General features: G+C 52.0%; 1 protein-coding gene across 2 annotated transcripts in view; it reads left to right on the top strand.

The window, feature by feature from the left end:
- Window positions 1–13,173, top strand: part of LOC140421291 (mitogen-activated protein kinase kinase kinase kinase 4) — a 404,363-nt gene that overhangs the window by 273,570 nt on the left and 117,620 nt on the right. For both annotated transcript variants that reach the window (XM_072505898.1, XM_072505897.1), the window contains exon 18: window positions 13,003–13,094. In XM_072505898.1, coding sequence (XP_072361999.1) covers window positions 13,003–13,094 — 92 coding nt within the window. The remainder of the gene's footprint in view (window positions 1–13,002; window positions 13,095–13,173) is intronic.

Below are 13,173 nucleotides of genomic sequence, written 5' to 3'. Positions count from 1 at the left end.
TCCTCCTGTAAGGTGCACCGGTGGGAGGGAGGGTGGGACTGGTGGCTGGGGTGTGCGTGGGGATCCGGCGGGCGCCAGATCTCGTAGGGAGACCGTATCTTGTCGGCCGTCGGGATACGCCACGTAGGCGTACTGGGGGTTGGCGTGGAGAAGATGGACCCTTTCGACCAATGAGTCCGACTTGTGCGCCCACTTGAGCGAGGTCCCAGAGGAGGACTTCCTGGGGAAGACAAGGATACGTTCGTGAGGTGTTTGATTGGTCGTGGTACAAATCAGTGACCAGGTGGAGTGGAGGGCATCCGGGAGGACTTCCTGCCAGCGGGAGATTCCTGGACCGTAGGGCCAGTAGGACGGTCTTCCAGACCATTCCGTTCTCCCTCTCTACCTGTCCTTTACCCCGGGGGTTGTAACTGGTCGTCCTGCTCGAGGCGATGCCCTTGCTGAGCAGGAATTGACGCAGTTCGTCGCTCATAAAGGAGGACCCCCTATCACTATGTATGTAAGCGGGGAACCCAAACAGTGCAAAGATGCTATGGAGGGCCTTGAAGACGGTGGTTGCGGTCATGTCGGGCAGGGGATGGTGAATGGGAACCGGGAGTACTCTTCAATCACGTTCAGGAAGTACATGTTGCGGTCAGTGGAGGGGAGGGGGCCCTTGAAATCCATGCTGAGGCGTTCAAAGGGACGGGAAGCCTTTATCAGGTGCGCTTTCTCTGGCCGGTAGAAGTGCAGTTTGCACTCCGTGCAGATTCGGCAGTCCCTGGTGGCTGTCCTGACCTCCTCGATGGAGTAGGGCAGGTTACAGGTCTTGATAAAGTGGAAAAAGCGGGTGACCCCCGGGTGGCAGAGAGCTCGTGGAGGGCTCGGAGGTGGTCCACTTGTGCGGTGGCACATGTGCCATGGGACAAGCCACCAGGAGGCTCATTTAGCTTCCCGAGACGATACAAGATCTCGTAGTTGTAGGTGGAGAGTTCGATCCTCCACTGCAAGATCTTATCGTTTTTTATCTTGCCCCGCTGTGCATTATCGAACTTGAAAGCAGCCGACCGTTAGTCAGTGAGGAGAGTGAATCTCCTGCCGGCCAGATAATGCCTCCAACGTCACACAGCTTCTACTATGGCCTGGGCCTCCTTTTCGACTGAGGTGTGGCGGATTTCGGAAGCATGGAGGGTACGTGAGAAGAAGGCCACGGGTCTGTCCGCTTGGTTGAGGGTCGCCGCCAGAGCTACGTCAGATGCGTCGCTCTCGACCTAAAAGGAGAGGGACTCATCGATGGCGTGCATCGTGGCCTTTGCAATGTCTGCTTTGATGCGCTGAAGGCCTGGCGGGCCTCTATCGACGGGGGAAAAACTGTGGATTGGATCAGGGGACGGGCCTTGTGCGCATAGTTGGGGACCCACTGGGCATAGCAAGAGAAAAACCCGAGGCAGTGCTTCAGGGCCTTGGAGCAGTGAGGGAAGGGGAACTCCATAAGGGGGCGCATGCGTTCAGGGTCGGGGCCTATAACTCTATTTCGCACTACGTAGCCGAGGATGGCCAGGCAGTCGGTGCTAAACACGCATTTATCCTTGTTATACGTAAGAGTAAGGATCTTTGCGGTCTGGAGGAATATTCGGAGGTTGGTGTCGTGGTCCTGCTGGTTGTGGTGACATTATCGAGATACAGGAATGTTGCCCGTAAACCGTACCGGTAAACCATTCGGTCCATCTCGTGCTGGAAGACCGAGACCCCGTTAGTGACACCGAAGGGAGCCTTTAAGAAGTGGTAGAGCCGCCCATCTGCCTCGAAGGCAGTGTATTTGAGGTCACTAGTGCAGAAGGGGAGCTGGTGGTAGGCGGACTTAAGATCCACCGTGGAAAAGGCCTTGTAATGTGCAATCCTGTTTACCAGGTCGGATATGCGGGGGAGAGGGTACGCGTCCAGCTGCGTAAACCTGTTGATGGTCTGACTGTGGCCGATGACCATCCTATGCTTCTCCCCGGTCTTTACCATCACTGCTTGAGCTCTCCAGGGACTGTTGCTAGCTTCAATGACTCCTTCCCTCTGTAGCCTTTGGACCTCTGACCTAATCAAGATCTGATCCTGGGCACTGTACCGTCTGCTCCTGGTGTCGACGGGTTTGCAATCCGGGGTGAGGTTCGCAAACAGGGAAGGCGGATCGACCTTGAGGGTCGTGAGGCCGCAGACAGTGAGGGGCGGTATAGGGCCGCCAAATTTGAAAGTTAGACGTTGGAGATTACACTGGAAGTCTAAACCTAGGAGTGTGGCCGCGCGAAGGTGGGGAAGGACGTAGAGCCGATAATTTTTAAACTCTCTCCCTGGACCGTGAGGTTTGCTACACAAAACCCCTTTATCTCTACTGAGTGGGAACCGGAGGCCAGGGAGATTTTTTGATTAACGGGGTGGACAAGGAGAGAACAGCGCCTTACTTAGTCGGGGTGTATGAAGCTCTCCGTGCTCCCAGAGTCGATTAAGCAGGACGTCTTGTGCCCGTTGATTAGTACTGTTGTTGTAGTAGTTGAGAGTGTTCGAGGCCGGGACTGATCCAGAATCACCGAGGCTAATCTCAGCAGTTGAGTGTTCTCTTCGGGCGGTGTGTGGTCAGCCGAGCTGGGGTCCTGGGAGTCCATCCAAGATGGCGGCTCCCATTGGTCGCAAATGGGTGGGGGTGCACAAAATGGCGGCGCCCATCCATCGAAAGTGGCATCCGTGGGACAAGATGGCGGCGCCCAGGGGCCACACGTGGCCGTGGAGGAGGAAGATGGCGGCGTCCGCTGGCCGCACGGGGATGGTGGAGAGGTTTGTGGTGGCGGTCCGCATTCGCCACTGGAGACCGCGGCGACCGCACAGGCCTGGCATACCACCACAAAGTGGCCCTTTTTACCGCATCCCTTGCAGGTGGGTGCGCAGGCCAGGCAGCGCTGCCGGGGGTGCTTGACGTGCCCGCAAAAGTAGCAGCAGGGCCCCCCGGGATTGCCAGGCCGTCTTGCAGCACAAGCTTGTGGGGGGATGGGAGATGTCTCGGGGTCGACTGCGGTGGGTTTCCACGCTGCCCAGGGGGCTACCGCGCGGTCCTGAACGTAAGCACGGGCGTTTCGGGAGGCCACGTCCAGGGAGCCTGCAAGTGCCCGTGCCTCCTTGAGGCCTAGGGTGTCTTTTTCCAGCAATTGCTGGCGGATTTGGGAGGACAGCATACCTGCCACCAAAGCGTCCCGGATCAAGACTTCTGTGTGGTCGCTCGCCGAAACTTGCAGGCAGCTGCAGTTTCTCGCCAACAACAGGAGCGCTCGGTAGAATTCTTCCAACGATTCCCCAGGGATTTGTCGCCTCGTTGCTAGCGGATGTCGGGCGTAGACCTGGTTTACCGGGTGAATATAATGTCCTTTTAGCAGCTCCATTGCTGCATCGAAGTCATCTGCGTCCTCGATGAGGATGTAAATATCCGGGCTTACCCTCGAGTTCTGATCTCCTGTGGGTGTGTTTTCGGCCGTTCCGAGATATCCTTTAAAACACGCCAGCCAGTGCTTGAAGATTGCCGCTGAGTTCGCCGCGTGGGGGCTGAGTTGCAGACTCTCCGGCTTGAGTCGGAGCTCCATCCTTTTAAATCTAGCTTATTAAATTGATGCACGATCAATGACCACAAAGGCGAGGTTGTAGTCCAACTGAAGGCTTTAATAAGCTAGATGTTTCCCCCAGCAGCTCAGGTACAGATAGAAGGCTGCTGGGGCGGCACGGGCTCTTATACCCCGCCTTGCAGGGCGGGCTACTATACAACTTGACCAATAGGAAACATACAATATCTACCAATGGTGTTCCAGGTACCGTAATAGCTCTACACAGACTACCACAGGGACATTGTGGTCTCTGTGATTAGTGATGCACCCCAGTGGACCTGGTTCATCATGAATTGAGTCTACAGCAATGGGAAGCTGGGGGGAAATGCAAGAGCCAAGATCAGTGATTCTTCGAATTGTTAACCACCTGGTGTGACCCTTACACGTGACAAACTGTTTCTTAGTATTCTTAAAGCACTGAAAAAAGCAGGTTACTGTGCATGCTGGGAATCTGAAATAAAAACTGAAAATGCTGGAGAAACCCAACCGGTCTGGCAGCATCTGTGAAGAGGGAAACCGGTTTTTAGTAATTTTTCCAATTATCGGGCAATTTAGCGTGGCCAGTCTACCTACCCTGCACATCTTTGGGTTGTGGGGGTGAGACCCACGCAGACATGAGGAGAATGTGCAAACTCAACACGGACAGTGACCCGGGGCCAGGATCTGACCCGGGTCCTTGGCATCTTGAGGCAGCACTGCTAACCACTGACCCTCCATGCCGCCTCGAGAGAAACAGAGTTAACGTAGAAGAGTCATAATGGACTCGAAACGCTAACTGTTTCTTTCTCCACAATGCTGCCCGACCTGCTGAGTTCATCCATAATTGTGCATGTTTATTTCTGAACAGGCACTGAACAGTCTCCTGAAAATCAGCAAAGCAATAAACAGTAGGGCCCCCATATTGGTTCCTCTTCGCTGATCACCAGACTTTACTGAGGGGAATGAACAAATAACTAAACCCATGTACCCCAGCAATATTTCCATCAATTGTCGCTTCCTTGGTGTGTGCTCCAACAAAGTAATTCTGTATGAAAAAGGGCATGCCTTTCATCCACAACGTCCCGCACAATCCCTCTTTCAAATATACACTGACCATCGCTGTCATGGTCAACTCCTCTTGTGAACTCCTCCTGAAGGGAACTTCACAAGAAACCTTTTAATAACAAAACATTTAATATTCAGCAGCCCCGGACTTCCGGTGTGGACCATGGAGTAAGTGGTCACACACAAGGCAGCTCCTGCCCAAGGTAACAGAAATGAGCTCTTTTTAATCAATACAGGGTGGAATTTTGATGAAAAGATGTAGGTGAATGTTGGAGGGGTACTTTCCCCCAGGAATGGTATGTCTCTTGGTTACCAGACCCGGCAGAAACAGTGAGGGATTTGGCTGGTGCTGCAGCGAAGGCAAAAGCCTCTTCAAGCATGCAGGCGGGGTGAGGGCAAGCTCAAAGGCTTTAAACTGACTTGAGGGCCTTTATTAAAGTTAAATTCCAGCCGCAGAGGGAACAACTGCGAAAAGATCTCGCAAAGGCCATTGAAGAAGCGGTGACGAGACTTCCGGTGGCGGCCACGGAGGAGTAGGTCGCGCATTCGGCAGCTCCCGTCTGGAACGGACTCTCTGACCTTTTTTCAGAAAGTTTCACCGACTTTTTGGGGCAGATTAGTGAAGCGAACACCGCCAAATGGATTCCCTCTCTGTTGTAAGGATAGCTGGACCAGGAGTGGCCGGGTGAAGCGTTTAAGTTCCAACAGACAGAAGCGTGCGGAGCAGGCGCTGAGGCACGGCATGGTGGTCGGTATAGACCAGGGTGCATGGGCGCAGTGGTCACAGGAGCAACAGGAGTTCCTTAGGGGCTGCTTTGCTGATCTTAAAAAGGACATGCTGGCCCCGATGAAGGCATCAATAGACCAAATGATCGCAACTCAGGCGACACAAGGGAAAGCGATTAAGGAGATGGAGAAAAAGCTATCCGACCATGAGGGCGAGTTGGTCGTATTGGCCCTTAAGGTGGAGGTGCAGGATGACCTCCACAATAAGTGGCAGGAGAAGCTGGAGGACCTAGAAAACAGGTCCAGGAGACAGAACTTGAGAATTGTGGGCCTTCCCGAAGGTGTGGAGGGGTCGGATGCGGGAGCATTTGTGTCCAAGATGCTGGAGACGCTGATAGGGACGGGGGTATTCCCTCGACCCCTGGAGCTGGACGGGGCGCACAGAGCCATCGCAAGGAAGCCCATGGCGAATGAACCGCCGAGGGCATTGTGGTGAGATTTCATCGCTTCTCGGACAAGGAACTTGTCTTGCGGTGGGCAAAAAAATAACGGAGCAGTAGGTGGGAGAACAGCGTGATACGATCTACCAGGACCTGGGTGCGGAGCTGGCCAAGAGGCGTGCTGGATTCAACCGGGTGAAGGCGAGCCTCTTCAGCAAGGCAGTGAAATTTGGGTTGCTACACCCAGCATGGGACTGTGGGTCACGTACAAGGAACGGCATCACTATTTTGAGATGCCGGATGAGGCGTGGTCATTCGTCAAACAAGAAAAGCTGGATCGAATTAAAGGACAGTTAAGCTTTGGTGGAATGCGGTGGTGGGACTGGGTAACACGGTAACGTTTCTAATATAAGATTGTATACAATGTTGGGTGCGTGTAAGGGCCGTGATGGTGGCTGGAGGGTGCAATGTTTTCAGCAAAGTTGAGATATGGAGGTATGCTGCTTTGCTGACAGAGGAGGTATCAATTTCGGGGTACCAATTGAGGGTCGGGGGCGGTGGCTCCCTGTGGGGGGGCGCTCGAGGAAGCGAAGGGCGTTGGCTCGATTGGGGGGGGGGGTGTAAGCCCCCCGTGGTGGGTGGGGGGGGTGTAAGCCCCCCGTCCAGGCTGACCACGTGGAATGTGAGGGGTTTGAATGGGCCGGTCAAAAGAGCGTGCGTATTCGCGCATCTAAAGGGGTTAAAGGCAGACGTAGCAATGCTTCAGGAGACACATTTAAAGCTTGCAGATTACACGAGATTGAGAAAGGGATGGGTAGGCCAGGTGTCCATTCAGGGCTGGATTCGAAGACCAGGGGGGGGTACCAATTCTGATCAGTAAGGGTGTGGCATTCGAGGCTGGGAGAATTGTGGCAGATAAGGGGGGGCAGGATATAATGGTGAGTGGAAAGTGCGAGGGGGTCCGGGTGGTGTTTGTGAACGTCTACGCTCTGAATTGGGATGATGTGGAATTTATGAGACGCATGCTAGGCAAGATCCCGGACTTGGAGTCACACAACCTGATCATGGGGGGAGACTTTAACACAGTCATTGACCCCGAGCTGGACCAGTCGATGTCCAGGACAGGGAAGGGACCGGCAGTGGCTAAGGAACTGAAGGGTTTTATGGAGCAGATGGGGGGGGGGGGGTGGATCCCTGGAGGTTCGTGCGGCCAAGAGCGAAGGAGTCCTCTTTTTTTCTCCCACGTTCATAAGGTTTATTCCCGCATAGACTTCTTTGTCTTGAGCAGGGCGTTAATCCCAAAAGTGGCGGGGACAGAATACTCAGCAATCACAGTCTCGGACCAAGCCCCACACTGAGTGGACCTGCGGCTTAGTGAGGAGAGAGGGCAGCGTCCACTCTGGAGACTGGATGTGGGGCTGTTGGCGGACGAAGAGGTTTGCGGGCGGATTAGCAGGAACATCCAGGATTACCTGGAAACAAACGATACGGCTGAGGTAGCAGCGGCAACGGTCTGGGAGGCTCTGAAGACAGTTGTCAGAGGGGAGCTCATGTCAATTCGATCCCATAGGGAAAAGAGAGAAAGAGTGGAGAGGGAGAGACTGGTGGACAGAAGGTATGCGGATGCCCCCGAGGCAGGGCTACTGAGGGAGCGGCGGAGTCTGCAGGCGGTGTTTGAACTGCTGACCACAGGGAAAGCGGTAGCACAGCTGAGGAAGGCAAGGGGAGCAGTCTATGAGTACGGGGAGAAAGCGAGTAGAATGTTGGCACACCAACTGCGAAAGAGGGAGGCGGCCAGGGAAATCAGGGGAGTAAAGAATAAGGAGGGTAACATGGTCTTGGATCCGGTGGGGAGGTGAACGTAGTCTTTAAGGAGTTCTATAGTAAACTATACGAGTCGGAGCCCCTGACGGGAGCGGAAAGGATGAGGCAATTCTTGGACCAGTTGAGGTTTCCAAAGGTGGAAGAGGACCTGGTGGAGGGGCTGGGGGCCCCGATTGAATTGGAGGAAATTGTCAAGGGTATACAGGGCATGCAATCGGGTAAAGCCCCGGGGCCGGACGGTTACCAGGTAGAATTCTAGAAGAAATTTTCGGGAATATTGAGCCCACTCCTGATGAGGGCCTTCAATGAGGCTAGAGAGAAAGGAACCCTCCCCCCAACAATGTCAAAGGCCTTGATCTCACTCATTCTTAAACGAGGGAAGGACCCGGAACATTGCGGGTCACACAGGCCGATTTCGCTTTTTAACGTGGATGCCAAATTGCTAGCTAAGATTCTGGCCACAAGAATTGAGGATTGCGTCCCAGGGGTGATAGAGGAAGACCAGACTGGGCTTGTTAAAGGCAGACAACTCAATACCAATGTCCGGAGACTTTTGAATATTATTATGATGCCCTCAGAGGGAGGGGAGGCGGAGGTGGTAACAGCGATGGGCGCAGAGAAAGCCTTTGACCGGGTGGAGTGGGAGTACCTGTGGGAAACTCTGGAGAGGTTCGGGTTTGGTGAGGGCTTTATTGGCTGGGTGAAATTGCTGTACCAGGCGCCTGTAGCAAGTGTATGTACAAACCGGCTGAGGTTGGGGTACTTCGAGATTCACCGGGGTACGAGGCAGGGGTGTCCTCTCTCCCCGTTATTATTTGTCCTAGCTATAGAACCGCTAGCTATGGCGCTGAGAGCCTCGAGGAACTGGCGGGGACTGGTTCGGGGGGGGGGGGGGGGGGCGGTGGAACATTGGGTCTCGCTATACGCGGATGATTTGCTCCTGTACATTTCAGACCCTGTGGAGGAGATGGGGGAGGTTCTGCGGATCCTGAGGGATTTTGGTAGTTTTTCAGGGTACAAACTGAACATGGGAAAGAGCGTGTTGTTTGTGATCCAGGCCAAGGGGCAGGAGGAGAGACTGAAAGAGCTGCCGCTCAGGATGGTAGAGAAAAGCTTTCGTTACTGGGTATACAGGTGGCCAGGAAATAGGATGCCCTGCACAGGTTCAACCTGACCCGGTTGGTGGAGCAAATGGAAGGGGACTTTAAAAGGTGGGACATGCTCCTGCTGTCACGGGCAGGGAGGGTGCAGACCGTGAAAATGACTGTCTTTCCCAGATTTTTGTTTGTCTTTCAGTGCCTCCCCATCTTCAGCCCTAAGGCTTTTTTAAAGCGGGTGAGTAGGATCATTGTGGGCTTTATGTGGGCGAATAAGACCCCGCGAGTAAGGAGATCGCTGTTGGAGCGCAGTCGGGAGGGGGGGGGTTGGCGCTGCCGAACTTTCGCAACTACTACTGGGCGGCCAATATAGCTATGATTAGGAAGTGGGTGATGGGGGGGGGCGGCGTGGGAGCAGCTGGAGGTGGCGTCATGTAAAGGTACTAGTCTGTGAGCTTTGATAACGGCTCCTTTGCCGTTCTCGCTGACCCGTTACTCCACAAGTCCGGTGGTGGTGGCGACACTGCGGATCTGGGGACAGTGGAGGAAGTACAAGAAGGTGGAGGGAGCGTCGGTCTGGACCCCGATATGTAACAACCACAGGTTTGTCCCTGATAGGATGGATGGTGGGTTCCAGAGCTGGCAGAGGGCAGGCATCAGAAGGATGGGAGATCTGTTCATAAACAGAAGCTTTCCCAGTTTGAAGGCGCTAGAGGACAAATTTAATCTGCCGCCAGGGAACGCCTTTAAATATCTGCAAGTACAAGCCTTCCTGAAAAAACAGGTAGTGGCCTTTCCGACGCTGCCGCCACTGAGGATACAGGACAAGGTGGTCTCCGACACCTGGGTGGGGGAGAGGAAGGTGTCGGATATCTACCAGGAACTACAGGAGGCGGAGGAAACGCCGGTGGAGGAGCTCAAGGGTGATGCACGATCAATTGACCACTAAAGCGAGGTTGTAGTCCTACTGAAGGCTTTAATAAGCTAGATGTTCCCCCAGCAGCTCAGGTACAGAATGAAGGCTGCTGGGGCAGCACGGGTACTTATACTCCGCCTAGCATGTTGGAGCTACCATACAGCTTGACCAATAGGAGGCATACAATATCTACCAATGGTGTTCCAGCATTACCAGGTACCGTAATACCTCTACACAGACTACCACAAAGGGCAAGTGGGAGGAGGAGCTAGGTGAGGAGTTGGAAGCGGGTCTGTGGGCAGAGGTCCTGGGCAGGGTTAATTCCTCCTCATCATGTGCCAGGCTCAGTCTAATTCAATTTAAGGTGGTCCACCGGGCACACATGACTTCAGCTAGAATGAGTACGTTTTTAGGGGTAGAAGACAGTTGTACGAGGTGCAAGGGCAGCCCTGCAAACCATGTCCACATGTTTTGGGCATGCCCGGAGCTTAGAGTGTTCTGGCAAGAGTTCGCGAGGGCAAGATGCTTAACACATGGGTGGTGCCGAGTCCAGAGATAGCGATCTTTGGAGTGTCAGAAGATCCGGGAGTTCAGGGTGCGAAAGAGGCCGACGTCTTGGCCTTTGCCTGCCTAGTAGTCCGGAGACGGATTTTATTAATGTGGAGGGACTCAGAGCCCCTGAGTGTAGAGACTTGGGTTAATGACATGGCTGGGTTTCTCAGCCTCTAGAAAATAAAGTTTGCCTTAAGAGGGTCTACGCGAGGGTTCTCTCGGAGGTGGCAGCCGTTCGTCGACTTTCTCGCGGAAAATTAAAATGTCAGCAGCAGCAGCAATCCGTGGGGGTGGGGGGGGTGGGGAGATGGGTGCTTAATTGGGATGGTATGGGAAGATTGAGTCGCGTGGGGTAATGTCTATTTAATTGTTGTTGTATATTCTCTTTTTGCACTATGTTAATGTTCACTCTAGTTTGTTTTGTTATTATTGTTACTACTGTTTTATTCTGAAAAATTCTTCAAAACCTTAATAAAAATACTTTTTAAAATAAAAAATATTCAGAAGCCCCATTATGCAGTTAGCAAAGCTGAACACAAGCTGAACTAGATTTAACCCCAGTTGCTAAATAATCATGTCACATTTTGGTAACCTCGAATGTGTGAACTCACTAATTACAGCCTTTGGGACCACGCCAAGCCTCCCAGGAAGTTCTGTTTCTGTAGAATCCTCAAAGTATATACCATTATTAAATGAAGGGCAGCACGGTGGCGCAGTGGGTTAGACCAGCTGCCTCACAGCGCCGAGGTCCCAGGTTCGATCCCGGATCTGGGTCACTGTCTGTGTGGAGTTTGCACATTCTCCCCCGTGTTTGAGTGGGTTTCGTCCCCACAACCCAAAAGATGTGCAGCGTAGGTGGATTGGCCACGCTGAATTGCCCCTTAATTGGAAGAAATGAATTGGATACTCTAAATTTTTTTTTTAAACAAAATATATAATGAGCAAAAAAGGGCATTGATTCAAATAAGATTATCATTGTATCATCTGGGATGTTTCCATCTGATCCTTTTTATGGCTTTCTGGGATTTGGTGATCCCAATTTCTAAACACTTACCATGTTCAATGAGAGAGCTTGATCATCTTAATCTCTCTAAAATCGGCCAGTTATAATCAATTAGATCAGTTTATCAGATCGAATGAGGTTGTTTTACAGCACAGAAATTGCCCATTCGGCCTGACTGGTCTGTCCTGGTTTTTATGCTCCATATGATCCTGTGGTCCACCTTGCTTAATCCCACCCTGTCAGCATACCCTTTACACCCTGCCGTAGTATACTGTCGTTGGACCAGTAATCCAGAGACCCAGCTTTATCCTTCCCTCGTTTTTTAAATAAACGTGTAATAGTTGTAATTCTGCAGTCTGCTGCAGCTGGGGAGTACTGGAAGACTGTGGTCAGTGCCTCTGCAATTTCCTCCCTTACTCCCTCAGATGCATATAATCAGACCCTGGTGACTTGTCAATGTTCAGTACAGTCAGCCTTTCCAAGATCTCCTTTGATTTTTTGAGCTCCCTCCTGACCATATACCACTGTCTGCTATCATCTCTGGTGGGTCTGTCCTGCTGGTGGGACAGGATATACTCGGGGATGGTGATGGTGGTGTCTGAGACTTTGCCTGTCATGTATGATTCAGTGAGTGTGACCATATATGCTACTGCCTGTCTTGTTTGTGGGGCAGCTCTCCAAATTGTGACCCATGCACAGTGAACCTAATTTAGATATATCCTCCCCTTAGTCTTGGCCCACTTTACTATTTATTACTCCAATGTTATCTATCTCACCCAAACTATCATGCACCCCGTTTCTCCTTCCTATTGCTACATGCTGGCATCCATCCCTTTGCCAAGTTGGGTTAAAGGCTCCCCAAAAGCACGAGCAAGCCAAGAGGGAGCTGCTCCCTGCTCTGTTGATGTGCAACCCATCCATCTGAGACCCCGCCCCTCCCAAACCACTCCTAATGTCCTAAATCTAAAGGCCTGCTTTCTGCACCAGACTTCCAATCACGCATCCATCTGATCTATCCTCCTATTAGTGTATTCTCGAGTGCATGGATAGGAAGAGGAATTTCAGATCAAGTTATTAATTGTTTGCACCTCAGTCAGTATCTCAAGCTACAATTTCAAGGGCCCCGTTCTGAGGATTGATGCTTCAACAAAATGGTCAAGTCAGTTACCTACCACTGACGAAGCCAAACCCTTTATGAGACAGATCTGCAAATTATGTTGCAAAATTCACAGATGGAACAAAGTCCAAAACAGAAATGGAGTGCGGGGTTTGTGCCTGTGTGTGTGTGGGGGGGGGGACGACTCCCTTGTTTCCATTGTTTCCATTGTTACACATTGTATTTCATGTGGTTACTTTGCTGCAAAACCTTTTATTTGTTGCCAGTCCATTTCATTTCTTTAGTCCCGACAAATTTGCCCAGCGAGATGACTGTCATTTTCAGAACTTTGCTGATAGCTCGAAGTCAAAGACTGAAATTAATTATGTTAGCATTCTGTTTATTTGAATAGATGCTCCTAGAGTTCTGCGAACCTATGGGAGCGGTGCCATTATTTAGTTTACTGAACCGTGCCTGCATATTCTGTGTTTCTTGACCCTAAATATTTTGAAACCAGATCGGAACGGAACGTCAGCCAGGCTGACCAAACTGTAGGTGTTCAAGTCATCGGAGTTCCATTTGCACTGTTGACTGTACTGCAATGGACAGGCCTGGGGGCACAACCAGGATAGACTTTCCTAAACTCCGCACGGATTTCAGTCGGTGACTCCTATTCTTTTTGACTTGCAGCACCATTTTCCACTTCCTCTGCCCAAAGTGACCGGCAACTCAGCAGGCGATGTGAAGAGAAAAGGAGTTTGCCGATAGCCAGTAATCACACGGTGAGACATTAGTATGAGGCGCGTAACAAAGAAATACACCTTCTGATCTTGTCAACTTTTGCACCTTGTTCAAACCACA

This window comes from Scyliorhinus torazame, chromosome 5 (genome assembly GCF_047496885.1).
Source record: "Scyliorhinus torazame isolate Kashiwa2021f chromosome 5, sScyTor2.1, whole genome shotgun sequence".
In the NCBI taxonomy this organism is placed as follows: Eukaryota; Metazoa; Chordata; class Chondrichthyes; order Carcharhiniformes; family Scyliorhinidae; genus Scyliorhinus; species Scyliorhinus torazame.
Note: the sequence above shows the minus strand (reverse complement) of the source record. Positions and strands in the feature narration are given on the sequence as shown.